Below are 17,819 nucleotides of genomic sequence, written 5' to 3'. Positions count from 1 at the left end.
CTAGGCCACACCGCTTTTTTGCGGCTAAGCGCGCTAACTTTTTTCGCCAGCACAGCGCTGAACTTGAACATTTTCATCGGGGACTGGGAACTGGGCACAGAAGTCCTCGCAGGCAGAGCGTGTAAAATGGCCAACGAAAATTGCAGCTGCCAAGCAAACACATGCAAAAGCCGCATCCGCCACTTTCGCGAGTGCCGCCAGTCCGGGGAACCCCAGGATCCGCACATCCGCACATCCGCATATCCGCACATCCGCTCTTTCCGCCCTTCGTCCTGGGATGCCTCATTTGGCGGCTCGTTGTGGCAAAGAGCCCAAAAAAACATCAGAGCACAAAATGTGTCGACTATAGTATACTGTGCGTTTCGCATTTATATAAGATTTAGATAAGAAACAACGAATAGGAACAATTGCTTGTGATTATCTAAATATGTAACTCACCAATGTATATGTATATCACCAATTCTCTAATTTACACTTTTATAGATAAATATATTTAATACTTTTAATATTTTGATATAAATAACAAAAGAAATCAACATGTTCCTTATACTTTATATAATTATTACAATGGCCTTTCCCATCAGCTACTAGATTCCCTTAAATAAAAAATCCTGACTGACTAACTGTATGGCCAGCATACCCATACCCAGGCGGGGTATCACCTATAACAACGGCCGAGTTAGCAAAAATGTTTAAACAGCTGGTAAAATACAAAGGACAAAAACGGGGCGTAGGTAAATTTATGGGGCGGCCTGTGGACCTGTCGCAACACACAAAATCTGACGCCTAAACGCAGCTTAGCGATTAAAGCGCTTTTCAAACTTGGCCTCAGGGGGACTTTTAAGCGCCCAAAGCCCCGCACCCCCCCTTGCCGCTTTTGCTCCATGTTTGCTTTTGGCCGGGAGAGAACAGTGGCCCAAAGGGAGCCAATGCCGGGGTAGTGTTAATTTCCCTCCGAACTACAGCGACAAGTTTATTTTGGCCCGTTGTTTTGGCCAGCTACTGCATGCTTTGGGGCTACTGCGGTTGTGGATCGCCATTTCGCTGTGTGTTCGTGTGTTTTTGATCGGGGATAAATAGACACACGAAAGCTTAAAGTGACTACTTTTTATGTAAATAAATGGTCGGTTAATTTACGAGAGAGCTACTGAAAAATCACAGTAAAAATTTAGAAATAAGGGCTAATAATTACATGCTTATTTCATGTTAATCTCTTATTATTATTATAAATGAGTATCTCTATATGTGATATTCGAATATGTGAACGTCCATCTCCCTTCGCCACATTTCTCATTTCATTGGCGGAGAACAAGTTGCTTCCCATTGTAAGTCATTCCTACTGCCTTGCTGCGATCAATTTGCAATTTCCCCCCTTTCGAATATTTTCCTTCAGCAGTAGAGAAGAAAAACTCCTCTCCGTATACCGAATGAAAAACCAAATGTAAAGCAAGTCACAGTCACAGCTTGCGACATTGGCAATGTTGTTGCTAAATTGTTAAATAAATCAAAATCCGAATCACAGGAACCAGACCCTCAAGCTAAACTGGCACGCCAAGTGCCAATTGAAGGGGAATCACCGGGCATATTGGGTGGTTTGGGTTGGTTTTGGGGGTGGTGTGGGTTGGAATTGGGTTGGATTTGGGTGGCTTGCCAGATGGGCGGATGGGTGATTGCAGTGGGAGGCGACTGTTATTGATGTGCTTTTAATTGAGGCTTGTGTGTCGTGTCTGCTGCATGTTGCTGTCAGCCTTCAGTGCCCCGATCCCCACCCCCCTCCAATTGGCATTTGGACACCACCCCCTTTGCACTGTCAGTTGTCCGGCCATTTGGCTCATAATGGAATTTTATTAGTTTTTCAGTTTTCAACACTTACCGGCAGTCGACGTGTGGGCCATGCAAATGGTCAACATCAAGGCAGCCAGGCTGATGGAACCACGGATTCCCAGCAGATTCCCCAAATCCGTTCGCCTTCGACGTCCTCGTCGCTGTTGGTTATTATTGCATTTTTTCCTAGACATCTGCAGATCTGTTCCGGAATCCTTTCGATGAAATTCGAGGCATACTCTCGCCTGGAATGCCTCCGAATGCTTCTCTGTTCTGTGCATGCTGCTGCTGCAACGAATTCAAAATGGATAATTTATAGTTCAATTCTAATTATTAAACTCGAATTTGTTGGGTAAATGCCGCGCACTGCCAAAGTTATATTGATTTTCCGTAATTTATGCAAAGTCTGCTGCATCAGCCAAAAAGTTTCAGTATGAAAAAATGTCAGACCAATTCGCTATAAGTTTCCGGGGAAAGTTCGTGAGGAAAAGGAAGACAGTTCATGGGTCAAGGCGACTGTTGCACAGAGTATTAATTGAAAAAAATATCAATTGGATAGTGCAACGTGTTAGTAAAACTTGACAACTGAACCCGAAATGAAAATTTAAGAGGAAGCTCATTTAATAACACACTTCATCATCATAATACTGTGGAATTACTTTTTTTAAACAATGCTGCTTTTGAAGTTGGTAAGCTCTTAAATTGGATATCTTCACTGTGAATTATTATTAAATCAACTTTGTTAAAACAGCACAAAGCAACCATTAATTTAAACGATTCAAGCTTCAGCCAGTCGAAACCGAATAATTTGCATTCATCTACTTTTGGCATTCTTAACAACGTTTGACTAACACAATAAAGATGTTAAATATTTTATGATAAGTGATTTATATCGAACATGCCATGAATATTTCATGCCAACATAATTTGGTTAACGGTTCACATTTTCAGGCGTCCGAGGTATGCGAAATTCCCTATTTGATAAAACGCTTTACTTTCAATCAGATTGGACACGCATAAAATTACAAGAATTTGCCATTTGTCAGCCAAAAATTAGCCGGAGAATTCGGCTTTATGTTAATTAACGAGAAGTTTATTCGCCAGATACATCGGATAAATAAAATCTATTAGTGCGCAACTGAAAACTGAAAACTGTGAAACTGTAAATTCCGGCAACGGCTAGAACAATGCAAAATGCTGTACAATTTGAGGTGAATTAAATATTAATTAGCGTGGCGTGTGCATAAAAGTTAATTAATGTTTTTTACGCCCTAGGTGTTAATAATTAATCAGCATGAGTTGTGTTTTTTGCCCCCTGGCGCCCTGTCTTTTATGTCGGGGCGTTGAAAATAGCTGTTGATTTACGGATAATTAAGCAGATTGTAGATTTATGCAAATAAATAAATATTTTATCAATCAGCGTGTGTGAACCAAAGTGGAAGTGTAACAATCTATCTTACATTAAATGATAGTTCGTTTAAACGATTTTTTAATGGCTGCTTAAAGTTAACCATGGTGTTTACTTTCGCAATTAATACATGTGTTTTTACTCATCACATATTCCGAGAGTTCAATGTGTCGTTTGATTATTGTTTCATTCGTAACTCAACTGCTCTCGGCACACATAACTTTTTTGCTTCCAAAAATTTGATTTGTTCTCCAAATCTTAGATATTTAAATTGGTATGTCTAGGAACTATGGTAGGTTTGCGCCTTTATATTCCGCCGACAATATGCACATCCTTTCTGTGTATTTTTAAGGACCTGGCCCTGGAGCTTACATGCTACCCAGCAGCTTTGGACAAAAGGGACCGCAGTTCTCCTTCGGCCGCAGAATAGATCGCCATAGAGATGAGAAACCTGGACCGGGTCCAGCTGCCTATAAGGTGGAGAAGGTGACTCGCTACGGAAACGCGGAGGGTCCACAGTTCTCCATGTACCTAAGGAACTCCAAGATGAAGCCCCTTCCTATTCGATTCTCTTAGTGACTCGATCCTGATTCGTATTGAGTGATCAAGTAAAATCTAGTAAGCTGTTTCAAACATATTCAATCTTGTGATATAAATAGTGGTAATTTAAATATATGTATAGTGGGAATAAATCCTTATAGTGGGAATAAATCCTTATAGTGGGAATAAATCCTTATAGTGGGAATAAATCCTTATAGTGGGAATAAATATTTATAGTGAAGATTAGAACATATCCTTCAGCTGGTTGCCACTCGATTCGCCCGCATTGCAATTCCGATTTGCCACAATTAATGCCAAGACATTGATGCACAAATTCCAATCAAATCGCTGCCATGGCAACGGGCATTGCTAATCGCCCTTAACTCTGCAATTAATTCGATGACACATTCAATTCGAATGCAGACAGCCGATGGATGGGTGGCAAATCGGGAAATGGTAATAATGACAGTTTGTGGTGGCTGCTGGCATGGGAATTGATACACAATGCGGCGACAACCACTTGTTGGACCTGCTGGAGGAGCCTTTGGGCCAGGACACTTCACTTCACTTCAGGACGAGGGCTTAGATGAGGGCACTTCAGCTGTTTGCCAGCTTTGTGAATGTGCCCGAGCGGATGACTGGTGGACTGGCGGACTGGAGGACTGGTGGAACTGTAATGAAGCCGCCGGCCGAGCTCTTAAGTAACTCACTTTGCAGTCCAGTCCTCGCCAGTCGTCCACCGAGTGACTGAGCCGCGCCAAAGGAGCAGCTTCTGGCATCTAAGCGAAAGCCTGTTATTTTCCCCGCTGCCTGTAATAATCACACAGTAAACAGGCAGTGGTCAGAAGACTTGACTGGGCTGGGGATGGCCTGGTTACACTGAGAAATATTTCCCTTTGTTGTAAGATACATTTTTAAATGCAAATAAGCCTGAAGTAGTATGAAGTAGTATCCATACATTTTATACAGAGCAATAATAATAATAAAGATACTTTGATCTTGCCTTATATTTCTTAATAAATGAATTTAGCTCTTCAGCTTAAATGTTTAAATCTCCGTATTGCGCTGCAATTACCCTTCTTTTCTCTGCCTGTACTGGACTGCGGCGTGGGAATGGCCAACAGAAAGCCAAAGAAAGGAAAGGGCTTTGGACTAACTGAGTCCGCCAGAAGAGAAGAACCCTCCTGCTCCTCCTGCTCCTTTGCTCATTCGCCCATCTGAGCAGTTGTAATTGCAACGTCAACGTAAATGCATGGCACATGCAGCAGCGACTCAGGAATTTCACGGATGTGCGATGTGCGTGCATTTTGCAGATGCTCGAGCGACTGACCGCCGCCTGGACATCACGTATTCGCACAGACACACGGACGCACCGACAACGGACCGCATTTGATTGCATTTTCGCTGCTCCAGGACGCGGATGAGCCCCGGGGGGTCAGGAGGAGTAGCTCGGCACTTGGGCACTGGGAACTGCGAACTGAGAACTGGGAACTGAGAACTGGAAGACCTGCCCTCGATTCACTCCTCCTGCTCCAAGATTTATCTGTGCGCGTTTATTTTAATGTTACGTTCTGGCATCTTTGCTCAATTTCGCCTGCCGCATACCCTTTACCAAATGTAGTCCACCTGGTGAGCAGAATTGGTGAAACAAAATCCATAACTTGCCTTCATTCAACAACAATTTAATATTGAAATACTGATGGGATCTCAGCAATAGAGATTCTAGAGAATGCTTAAATAGATTATATCTTGAAGTATGATTTTATCTTCAAAACAAAAGCATCTTTCTCAAGAAATTTCACAAAATTGTATATAAAAGATGTCATGTAATTGTGAAATATCAATCTCCTGCCATTCAAGCTACTAATTAAATGCCCACTCCTTGCAAGTGCATCTAATCTTCGCCAGACGGACTTCTGGCTGCGTTTTTGGTCTGCTTAAGCAGCCTCTTTCGATGCATTGCCCATTGGCTGGGTGTCTTTGTGCTTATGGAGCCATGTCCGCAGGTTGCCATCTTCATTTGGCCATCAGCAGCACCACCATCATCATCATCATCATCAACCGAATCACAAGAAGCGGGAGCAGAAGCAGAAGCTGATGCAGAAACTGCATCCTCGATGGCGTGCCATTCCTGAGCGTGGTACGTTGACCGCTCGGAATGTTGATTCATCTTCTTGGGCATAACTGCTGCCAGTTTTGCACGGACTACTCTCTGTTTTATTTTCCCATTTTCACAACTCCAGCACTTGCTCTTTTATGTCAATCAGCAGTTTGGCATCCAGCTCCTTGGCCAACTGCTACGCGTTTATGGGCCATCATCGTGGTCATCGCCGGTTGGCCGGTTGGAATATGGTTGCGTCTATTTTTAGTGGGCCACTTGCATCGCTTTCGCCTGCTCTATTCTATTCCTGACCATCACCAGTCGCCAGTCGAGTCGACTCGTTCAGTATGTTAGATCCCCAGGCGGGTCTCTATTATTCCCATAATAAGCGAAGATTGCCCTTAAGTGGCTGCTGCTGCTGGCGGGGATTGGGCGCGTACTCGCAATGCATTCTTCTTTATTTTTAGCACGATCTCGGCCTGTCTGTGCCTGTTACATGAATAATTGCCAGTTAGGTGGTTTACAGGCCCACATGATCGCCGTGGATCGTAAATGGGCATAGAACTTAATTGCATTTAAATGCCGGCCGCTTAGGTGTGGGTACTGCACCAAGTTAGCCCATAAAAATCTGGCAAATTAAAGGCTGCGGATGTTACAACTACATTTCATACCAACACATTTCATTAGAACCAATTATAGTGGGGAATAATTTACAATAAGACTGCACAAAATGCAATGGAATTCTACGAATTGAAAGGAAATTCTAGATATTTCTTGAATTACACATTGTACTTAAGTTGTCACAAGAAGTTTTTATGCAAAACGAATCATTCTTTCATACGTTCTGAATCAGAACCTGAGGTTTCTAAGAATAGATGTTATATTTTATTATTAGTTTGCCAATATATTAAGGGAAAACCCAATCCAATCGGCCGACTGTCATTAGCAATTCGGGCAATCAATGAAACACTTTTGGCCAAACAAAACGTATTCGTAACAAAAGATAATGTTAATTTGACAGCCCCCGGCAATTGATTCCCAGCCAACCAACTGACAAACGCACATGCCCGCTGATTGAAGGGTCATTACAGGGTTAAAGGAAGTTGGCTGGTGGCAGCGGACTGACCTCACACGCATTTGGATTTATTTATGCCATTTCCGATTTTAATTGATATCACTGAATGGAGCTGTTGTGTTTTGGTAGGAGTATAACCTCCCCTTGATAAACCATAATCGACCCTGTTCCACGCACGTGACTTGTTTAAGTGATAAAGCTTAAAATTGTAATTTCGCCTACTTAATGTGCTTGCCAAAATTGGGAAAAATTGCGAGTTAATCACAACAAATAAAATCATTAATATGAAATCATTTTATTTCGCTGGCTGACCCACTTAGCTTGTGGAAGCAACGAGAACTTTCTGGCCGAAAAATTCATTTTCGCCATACTCGCTTTATTCGGCTTTTTGTGCGTTAACTTTAAACGGTTACCTTAACTTTGCTCATCCGAATGAATCCCCATAAAGCTACAGTAAGTCATCGTCGGTCAGCTCAAACTAAGCTATCGCATTAAAAGTTTTCAGGAATTTAAGACCCTTTAATGTGAGTCAAAAAGTCAATAAACCCAAGCGCTCGACTTCTTCCTGCTGCTCAGCGAAAAATAAACCGAAAAACAAAAAAACCGAAAGAAGAAAAAAAAAACGCAAGACAAGAAAACAAAAGTGGAGCAACAAAAACCTGTCACGTTCGACAAAAGTGCATTCACATTTTGAAAGTCAAAGCGGGAGAGCGAACTTTTAATGTATCTTCGATGAAGTATCCACCCTTGGTGGCAGCCGCCACCAGATTCAGATACAATTCTATCTTAAAGCCGCATCCCGACACAACTTTCGTTGTGGGCCCAAGACAAATTCGGCCAATTACTTCATTATGCGTTGAGGTTTTCTGGTTTTGGGTCTGGAACTGGGACTGAGACTGGGTCTGGATTTTCTTGGCCACCTCCCTTCGTTTTTATTTGGGGTCCTTTCTCGGCTGTCTGGCTGCTGTCGTCTGTCATCAGGTGAAAGGCAAATAAAACGTCAATTTGTATCGCCAGTTGTGTCCTTTTCATATTATTCATATGCACATTACACATTCTGAATTTATATTCATGCCGCTGGAGCAGCCTTTTTGTGTCAATAATCATTTACATGTTTATCTAATTTGGGAGGCTTCCCCCGTCGCCCTTTTATGGCCGCAGCTTCAACTTGAACTTGGGGTGAAATTGTGATTCGTGGGAATTCAATTATAGCCGCCCAATTTGGGCCACGGCACAGATACACAGATTTCGGACTTCAGATACTTTCGAGGTGCGCTACTTTTTTGTATTTTTTGGTTTCCGGACGCCGCTTCCTCTGAACTTGTTGCCAGGCCAAAAAACGAGTTGATGGCCAAGCCGCAAAAATGTGCAGTGCAAGTTGTAAAGCGGCCAATAACTAAAATACTCAAAAACAAAAAGAAAATAAATGCGCACATACGAAACAAAATCAAACGACCCAGTGCAAAAGCGAAACGAGCAACTTTGTTGCCGCCTGTCAGCGACGGCAGAGCAAGTGTTATGGCAGCAATTATTGTGGTTTCCGTATGCGAATTTTCATTTTGACAGCCCAAAGGACGAGGCTCGCAGGATGTGTGCGAAATTTCCTGAATAATTCTTGACGGCCAGGATGCACATAGCGCTCGGAATCGATAAAGTTTATTTCACAGCACTGATGACAAAAGGTTGAACTAGATAAAGGACATAAGGAATTTTTAAGGAAGAAACTTTAAAAAATATGGGAAAATAGATAAAACGATGCATATAATTATAGGATACTACATATTTATGTGGTATAATCATTATAAGTTACTCAATGCTTATAGTTAGGAATTGCTAGCCTGTTAGTGCTGCTGCCATAGAAATAATATTGAGAGCTAGCTCAGAACACGCTGAAATGGCCAACTAATACTCAAACCAATAAGGTACAATTTCCGGAGCAGCCGTTCTTCCTTTGGTTGGTTTTGACTATTTGACGTAACTACCCTTTGACCCAAGACAATGACTCCATTGTGGAGTGCGTCTGTGTCAGCGCCACGTTTCGTTCTTGACATTTTGTTTAAAATGTGTGCTCTGCATTTTGCGACTAGCCGCAACATCGCCAACCCGGGGGACTCCACAAGCCAAAGAGCCAAAAGCGGCGGCAAGTTGGCAAGACGAAAGGCCAAGAGGGCTGTCCAATTTGGCTTACATGTGCCAGCCGAATCCGTGGGTCGTTCACTTCGTCTTCGGTTTTGGGGGGCGGGCTGTCTAAACGCCTTCAAAATTTGCGCTGATTTGACACAAAAATGTGATGTAAAGTAGTCGCCGCCTCAAAATGCAAATTGTGCATGAATATTTACCCCTATTCCGTCGACCGCCTGCCGTTAAAGGTTTTTGTTTACGCTTGTTTTGCTGTAACTACGATTTTGACGATGTTGGGCACAGGCGGCGGCGATAAGGTGAAGGATGGCGGTGTTTTGGGGCAGCTCGAAAGTTTTCCTGCTCCCTGTTATAAATTTCGTATCCAGCAGATACTTACAACAGCTTTGTGGCACTGGCACTTCGCCTACATGTGGATACTATGGCAACAAAAGGGGAGCAAAAAACACCGAAAATCAACAACTTGCCATGCAGAGAATTTACTTGGTAGCAAGTTTCTGCAGGCCAAACTTTACGGCAAGTAATGATTGTCAAAAGAATTTCGTTGCTACATTCAATACCAGGCCAAAACTAGTTTTAACTTGCAAGATTATATGATTAATTTGCTGCTTATTGTTAAGTTAGGGCATTGTGTGACACTAGTAAACTGTAAAGTAGTAGTGAGCTAGTATTTCACGAACTCAGTGTTCAGTTGTCAGGAAATAGCGCAGTTGTTCCTGTCGCTTATCGCCAAGTATATTTTATGCATTCGGCCGACATTGATTAACCAAAATATCACGCCTTAGCGCTAATTGAGCATTTAGCTTAATGGGAATTCACAAATAGCCCGAAAACCCTCATAAACTCGAGACGAAACAAGTCGACCCAGACGGAAAGGTAGTATTTGCGGCTTTATAGTGCAGGTGATTAATGCCGGCAATAAATAGTATTGCCGAGAAAAAAGAAAAAAGAAAAAAACCCGAAACTAAATACGGATGAATATGAGTCAAAATGGGGCTGGACAAACACAGCCCAGTTCGTCGGATCGATATTCAATATCATTTCAAAATGAGGCCGCCACATGCGAAATAATCTTTACACACGCTTCGAAATTGTTGAGGGCACCTGGGCAATTTTCAATATTTGTGCTTCCGAAAGCAAATTAATTAAAACTACACGTACGAAGGTTGATATGGGCGCCCATATTGAATTATTTTTTGGCATTTGCGGCATTTTCAATGCTGGCTAAATGCCGCCACACATTCGTGTAATTCGATGCGCATTTTTGGCCAAATTACTGCGCTCAGATCGAAATGATCTAAGCAGAAAAATTTCCAAAAATAATATGTTTGCTTGCCCCCATCTTTTTTCAAACGATAAAATGTTGATGTTTTGTTATGATTTTTGGCTTGATCAAAAATACGGAAACAGGTTTCGCCCCAAAAAAATATAAACAAACAAAGGCTCAAGTCACTTGTGAAATTTTTATCGTTGAGTTCATGTGGACGCCATGCATTTGTGTATTCATGAATTTCAACCGAAACTGAATAAATCTCGCTTAAAGTCCCTTCTGCAGAATTTTTGCATCTGCTCCGTAGGTTTTCCCTCCCGAATCTCTTCAAAAATATTTTAAATGAGTCAGCTAAAAAACACATTAAGTTGCGACCGGAAATTGAGAGACGCTGGTTAAGTCATCTTGAGCAAACTTAGCAAAAACACTCACAGGTATTTGCACTGTTTACCTTGTCGAGGGGCAATATGTTTTAAGATATAAACGACACTCGCTTCGGGGTTCCATTGCCATCTTAAATGTAAACCAATGAACTTTTTAATAAAGTAAGCAAACAAATACATTTAATTTATCCGCACACAGGCATATCGCTTGATTCTTGGACGCCATTAGTGTTATTAGTTATTTATTTCCTATCATTAAAAGTTTTTTGCATCTATTTACATTACTTTTTGGGGCAAAAAACTGTCAAAGGAAAAAATTCAATATTTGACATTTATCGAAATGCCGTAAATTCATTCGAATGTTCAGATGAATCGGCCAACTGGGTATTTTTCAAAGCCAATAGTGACGTATGATGAAATGAAATATGAATTCGTTTCCTGGTAACGAATGTGCAACAAATTAATTGATTTAATACAGAGTCAGCGAAAAAACAAAAAAACACTCGAGTGTAAAACCATTTCTGCCTTATTTATTTACGAGTTTTAAATGCTCGTGGCAATTTTATGTTTTCACTTTTTATGAAGTGCGTTTGAAGTGCAATTAAACGAAAATCATATGTGGGGGTAGTAACACCGACTTGGTTAATCTGCTGCATTTTTGCCGGTTTTAATTTTTTTATTTTGTATTTTTTTCGTGGCTCCACGGGCTTTGAGCCACTGGAAGACTTTGTACGTAAGAGGCTTAAGTCTTTGAAAAATGTTCATTATTATTTAGCCATGCAAGCCATGTAGCTCCTATGCCACGCAATGTTTGCGAAAAACAAAAAACAAAAAAAATACAAAATCCAAATAAAAAACAAATCTGAAAAAATGGGAAGACGACGAAGGCGAAGGCAATTCAAATTCAACACATTTTGCGTTTCATTCATAAAAATTCACAAATATTTCTTGTCTATATATCGGAGATATGCGCGATTTTGGTTTTATTGTCTGTCTGCACTACTTTAAATGGGTCCACGTGCCGAATTCGTGGGCGCCGGAGGGCGGTGGGCGGCGGGCAGTGGGCGGGGCTCAAGTGCCCCTCTTCTGCAAAATTGGTAACGAGCGTTGTTAAAATGCGCTAAGTGATTTTTTGCACTTTGCGACTTCTTCTTCGCTGTCGCCTCGTCTTTGGCCGTTTTGCAAGCCATTTGTGCACCGTGTTTGGTTTGTTTGGTTTTGTTTGGCATGGCTGCCTTTTAGTATTTGCCTATGAATGAAGTGGCTGTATCTAAAGGTGGCAACAGCTATGTGCTAGCCATATATTTTCATTCATTTCTCGAGCTTTCTTGTGGCGGCTTCACTTTGCCGCAACAGCAGCAGGAAGTCCCCGTTTAGTTGGCAAAATAAATGCATATGCTGATGGCAAATAACTTTATTAGGCGCATACGTATTATGCCTATTGAATATGCTCAAGAACAAAAACTTTAAAATTCTGTAGTTAACTCATCCACATGCCGTTGACAAGCTGGCTAGCTGGCTAGCTGCCTTTGCGCACGTGAAAGATATATGGTGGGGTAAAAATAAAATAATACATCGACGAACTATCATCAGCACGCGATTTCGTCAGAGCATATGGCTTAATCTCACGTAACAGAAATTATTCTATAATAATTCTCAACGTTCTACGCGGTCGGACAAAAGATTTCGCATGCATTTGGCTGAATGATTTATACCTATTCGTAAAATACGTACTACATACGTACTTGGAGCACTCACAATTCATCTAAATGGCTAAATGGCCATCCTTAACCTTGAACCTCGGGCGCATTAGAGAGCCAAAGTTAATAATTTAAATCAACTAATTGCGGCCTTAATAGGCGAATTTATTTACGGCTGACTTTGGGGCGCATGACCGACAACAAGCTGCGAAAATTTCTATAATCGGCAAGAAGCGACGCTTAATTTGCAATGTATCCCCAGAAGCCGCACAAATGAATGTGCCAAAAATTGAGGAACAAGATTTCAATACAATGCCGTCTGAATTAACACGCTATAGAAGCTGTCAGAAAAGAAAAAAAAACGGGGAAAAAACGGAAAAAATAGTAAAAGGAGAAAAAACCCACAAGAAAAGTTCACAAGCCACGGCTAAAAGGCAGACACGCGTGGCTTGCCATTTGTTTATTGTTGATTTACTCGCTTTATTTTCGTGGTAGTTGGTCGCTGGTAGCTGGTAGTTGGATAGCCCAGTGACAATGCCATTAAGCTTAATGTTTATTATCTATACAGCAAGCCTACATGAAACTGGGGGGGAAAATACAGTGACGAGTGGTAGCAATGTAGCAATGAACCTTGTAAGGTCTGGGCTGCTCTCAAATTTTATTTCTTTATTTCATCTGCCACACATCACACACATCAGTTGCAGCAGCAGCAGCAGAGTCGCTCATAAATTATGAATACATTTGAAACACCTGTAATCGTAAAAATCAGCACTTAGTCACCGACGCCGCCGCCGCCGCAGCTCAAAATCCAAACAATTTGTGAACGCCAAAAAGTACACAGAAATAAAGAGCAATACCTAACAATAATGGTACATAGTTCAGGAGCATTTCAATTGTTTGCCATCATGGGTTATTGAACAGGTAATTGAACTATGTAGCTGGGCTATACGAATCAAAACAATCGCATTGGCACATCATCCTTCACTTACTGCGAATTAACCATACGATTTGTTCGAACAGCTTCGCCGATTTCACAGGAAATGTGGGTAAACATATTTCAAGTATTTCTTTGAAATGTGATCTGCTAAAAAACGCTTCAGCTCTTAAACAAATTTTATTTTCAACAATTTGTGTTCACCGGAATTTTCTGTCATTTATAAGTTCGCTGATCTCTTAAGGTTTTTTGTCTCAGTTTTTAGTTTTAACTTGGCTGTTTGCCTACGAATGTCAGCAAACATTTATATTTCACTTGCAGCTAGCTGTCTTTGTTTTAAGAAGCTAACATTACTTTTTCTTAGAATAAGTCTAAAAAATGTCCTGTAAATAGAATAATATTTTTGTGGAATATCTATGGCAGCAAAACTGAATATTTACGGCGCGTAAATATTTTGGCGGATTTTCGCTGGGCCGAAAATCACCAAGCAAACCCGCGTGGCTGGAAACGAATTTCTTGTTCAATAATTTCACTCTTGGCAACCGACTATCAACAACCTTTGCATTATATGTTTTTGTTGCCACTGCAATATATTATTACTACAAGTGTCCCCTGGCTTGTTGTACAAACATGGCCACATATGCCACACATATCATATCATATATCGACTTGCACATGCAGACCACTTACGTTTTGGGGCCGAAATGAATATTTCGCGCTTTTTCGATTTGAGGCGCGCGATGGGCTCAAAGAAATATTTTCTGATTAGCGTCCAGAGCTGGTGGTGTTGCTATTGCTGTTGGCTTTTAGACGGTTTTTGCCTCGCTTTTGGCCTTACCCACGTTTCTTGCCGTTTTCTTTTGCGTTTTTTACTACTTTTTTTTCTTCGTTTTTTTTTTGAATATATATTTTACATATATGTTATGTTTTAGTGCTTTTCCAATTTCTTATTCACTTCATGTCTGCGCCCGCACACAGTCGCACACTCACCGACGCAGTGAGTGGTATTCACCATAGGCAGTACGCACTGTAACTTATGTGAGCTTTCTGCCGCCTTTGGCCGATTTTCGATTTTCAACCGCGACGTCAACGTTGAGCGCTCGAAATCTCGTTACTAACTAAAATAAACGAAGCGCGGCCCGACAAAAAAATCGACATCAGAGTGGCGATGTTTGCCTTTTGTTGTTGCTGCAGCCGTCGGCGGTAACCAAGCTCGCTCGCACACCTGCCCATCCCCTCCCCCCAACGCCCCAGCCCGCCACGCCCCCTCATGCACGCCCCGTCTTCGAACGGCGGCAAGTTCAAGTCGCAATGTTAGGCTTGAACGGCGATGGCGGCTCAGCTCGTTTCAAGCCAGTTTTTTTGCGATCGCAAAATGCAATATAATAATGTAATAAAATATTACATAAATTTGGAAAATATTTGCTAAGAGATGAGTTATATTTAGCCAAAGGAAACTTTCTTTTTCAGTGGATAGCTATTTAAAATTACTTACAAAGCTCTAAGCAAAAGAGTGTAACCTTTTTTGCGATCATAGAGTTTTTCTCGCTTGCGAACAAGTTTACTATTAATATAAAACAAAAAAAAATATGAAATATATTGAAATTAAGCCTTAAATACACATGTAAAATGTATTTTATAAAGAACACACTTAGCTCGTTTATAGCCATTTTATTTAAGTGGTATATCTCTGAGCTTCAGCCGTCTGAGTCGGCGCTGATCTAAGTTCGAAACGAACTTAGGATCGAAGGCAAAACTGGCGAGCCGGCAAAAGTGAACTTGCGTGTTGCTGGATGGTTCGCAACATGTTGCTTCCGCTGGGCATTTCTTAGTGCCAATAAACAAATTTAAATTGGAATGACTAATGAAAAATATTGTTTACTCGATTTCTTCAACCTTGATTGTTTCCTAACTCAGAAATATATTATGTTCTTTGGCCAATTCAAACTCTTCAAACGTGCTTAGTCGTCCTGTGATTAACAGAAATTCCAATTTCCCCGCTGAGCTCGACTTTGCACCTTTGTGCACTCAGCAGACAGCTCTTGCGAGTGAATCCCACCAATTGTGTGGTGCCAACGGCAAAGCGAAGCTGCCCCATGACGTCTAATTTTTCCCGAACTCGTTTGCTTACTCACACACGAAATTATGCCAGGAATGTTGGTGGGACCCGGGGCATCTGAACGGTGGTTGTTGTGATCGTCTGAGGCTGCCCGCTGAAAGTCGGTAGATTAATTCCGAATCGAGACGAGAGTGTATCCATGAAATGGAGTATCTTTCGAGGCGAGCCAAAAAGCCGGTTAATAGCAAAAATGTTGGTCACTTGGCAAGTAAGACGCGTGCCATGGGTGGAACTGTGGAACTGTGGAACTGCATTCCATTTGTTAGTCTGGGCTTATCCCGCACAATTAACAACCAAGTCCCTTCGCCTTTAGCTGACTCATGTTCTGGCTAAAAAAGATCAGGTGATTTCATTTGCGGGTCGAAAAAACCCAATAAGCCATTGACATCAGTTTACGATTACCATTTCTGCAGAGTTTTACAATCGTATTTCGTTCGGCTGGTAAAAGCAAACTTTACTGATTTTACGGCGCGGTCAGCATGCGAACCAATTTCAGCAGAAACTGCAGAATATTACATTTTAGCCACGCGACTTGATAAATTTCTACCGAATTTGCAGAAGTAAAATCGGGTGACGCTATTGCAACACTGCAAAAGGTCAATGAAATGGACAAATCGTCTTTAATACATCTGCAATAGCTACAAAGTAGGCAAAATGTTGTATCTAAATTATTGTCAATATACGTATTTACTAGGTGTTCTTAACATTGGATTGTTTCAATAGGCAGAAGCCAAAGCTGCGACTTTTTGGCAAAAATGTCCATTAAACCTTTCCATTTCAATTTCCTAAGCAATTTCTATCAGTTTCCTGTGTTTCTGCCATTGACATATGTCTAAACCTGAAATATGAGAGGAGGCCGAGTTGATTGAAAGATATACGCGTGCTTTATCTTAAAAAAAAAACGGGGAAAATGTCAATCAAAAGTCAAACCGCGACTACTGACTGCAGTAGAAATTTCCGATAAAAAAGAAACAAAAAATCGCCATTCTAAATGAAACAAGTAAAAAACTAATCGTTGAAGTGGCTCGAATAACACGATACCAATTATTCAAAAATCACTATTCTACTGTTTAGATTCCATTTCTATTTAGATTTCTTTCCTATTTTTTATACATGTATAAAGTATAAGGAAAGCTTATTTATTTCATATTTATTATTCAGTCACCATATTGGCATATAAACAAATATAAATAGGAAGCCGTCATTTTCATGGCCCATTTTCGAGCATATGGCAAGATAAAAACGCAAATATCCGTATATGTAATAGGCAAGCAAACGGCGGGTATTCCCATGCGCAGCATACCCTATACTCGCATGTGCACACAAACAAGAACAAGTCAAACAGAAGCCAAGCAGCGTTCACAATTCAATTTCAGCATTGAAATCAGATACTCCACCTAGTCGCAGTCGCAGTCGCGGTGAGGCCCTTTGCTCCAAGTTGGGATGTGGATGTGGATTGGGATGTGGATGGTTGTATGGATGTTTAGAATTTCGCACAAGGTACAAATCTGTTAACGCTTTGAAACCGCAGACAGCCAGCGGAATGTTGGCGCAGCCACCGAGTTGTAGTTGCACTGGGTGCCTGAGATAACAAAACACTCTAATTGATGAAAATATTGATGTCTCGGTGCATTTAACCAGAAATTATTGTGCTCCATTTGACATTTGATATGTTTATTATTGTTAGCTCAATTTGTGAACTTCAAAGCTGATTTTAACATGCCAAAATTGCATGAAATATGAGCAAATTATAAGTGTTATCTCATGAATAAACATTTATTAAATCAAATTAAAATCTATTACTTTTTTCCGTTCTTAGAACCACGGTAATGATAGTTTTTCTTGTATGCACATACAGTGTAAAGCGAATCGCGGAAGGTAAATATATATGATTCGCCTATTTTCGAGTCTGGCATTGCCAGGCTGGTAATATTCGCTTTCTTCAACCAAAGGCAGTCGGGGAAATAAGGCATGCAAAAAATCGATAAAAAAAGAAAGTGAGTATTTATTTTAAAAATTGCATTTTCTGCACAATTTGCCAATCGTCCAATTTCCATTTCCCATCCCATTCAGCAGTTTAAGCCGCTTAGCCAATGGCCGTCACTTTGGGGCCGAAAGTGGAAATTGCATTTGACTAATCCACTCTATTGCTTTTTATATTAACGAGTTGATGGAATTCTTTTTCGATTCGTTTATTTGAAATATATTTTAACATTTAGATTTTGATTTCACAATTGATTTGTACATTAGAATCAATAATAAAATGTAATTTATTTAAACGTTATTCGTACGAATATGTAATGAACAAAGCGACAATATTTAATTG

The 17,819-nt window shown here is 40.9% G+C and overlaps 2 protein-coding genes across 6 annotated transcripts in view; one reads left to right on the top strand and one right to left on the bottom strand.

Moving 5' to 3' along the window:
* Positions 1–15,721, bottom strand: part of LOC122626474 (mucin-19) — a 30,979-nt gene extending 15,258 nt beyond the window's left edge. The window contains exons 1-3 of one of the 5 annotated variants that reach the window (XM_043806767.1): positions 14,213–14,479; positions 14,065–14,119; positions 1,874–2,112 (exon numbers count right to left, since the gene is read on the bottom strand). In XM_043806767.1, the coding sequence (XP_043662702.1) occupies positions 1,874–2,105 (232 nt within the window). In that variant the 5' untranslated portion in view covers positions 2,106–2,112; positions 14,065–14,119; positions 14,213–14,479. Of the gene's footprint in view, positions 1–1,873; positions 2,113–14,064; positions 14,480–15,509 lie in introns of those variants that run through there. The other 4 variants (XM_043806777.1, XM_043806753.1, XM_043806760.1 and 1 more) reach the window with 4 other exon arrangements.
* Positions 3,383–3,924, top strand: LOC122626507 (outer dense fiber protein 3). Its single transcript, XM_043806794.1, has 2 exons — positions 3,383–3,524; positions 3,585–3,924. Exons 1-2 carry the CDS (start codon positions 3,509–3,511, stop codon positions 3,806–3,808), a joined length of 240 nt encoding a protein of 79 aa, XP_043662729.1. The 5' UTR covers positions 3,383–3,508; the 3' UTR covers positions 3,809–3,924.
* Positions 15,722–17,819: the final 2,098 nt, after the last annotated feature.

The sequence above is a fragment of the Drosophila teissieri genome, chromosome 2L (assembly GCF_016746235.2).
Source record: "Drosophila teissieri strain GT53w chromosome 2L, Prin_Dtei_1.1, whole genome shotgun sequence".
NCBI lineage: Eukaryota > Metazoa > Arthropoda > Insecta > Diptera > Drosophilidae > Drosophila > Drosophila teissieri.
Note: the sequence above shows the minus strand (reverse complement) of the source record. Positions and strands in the feature narration are given on the sequence as shown.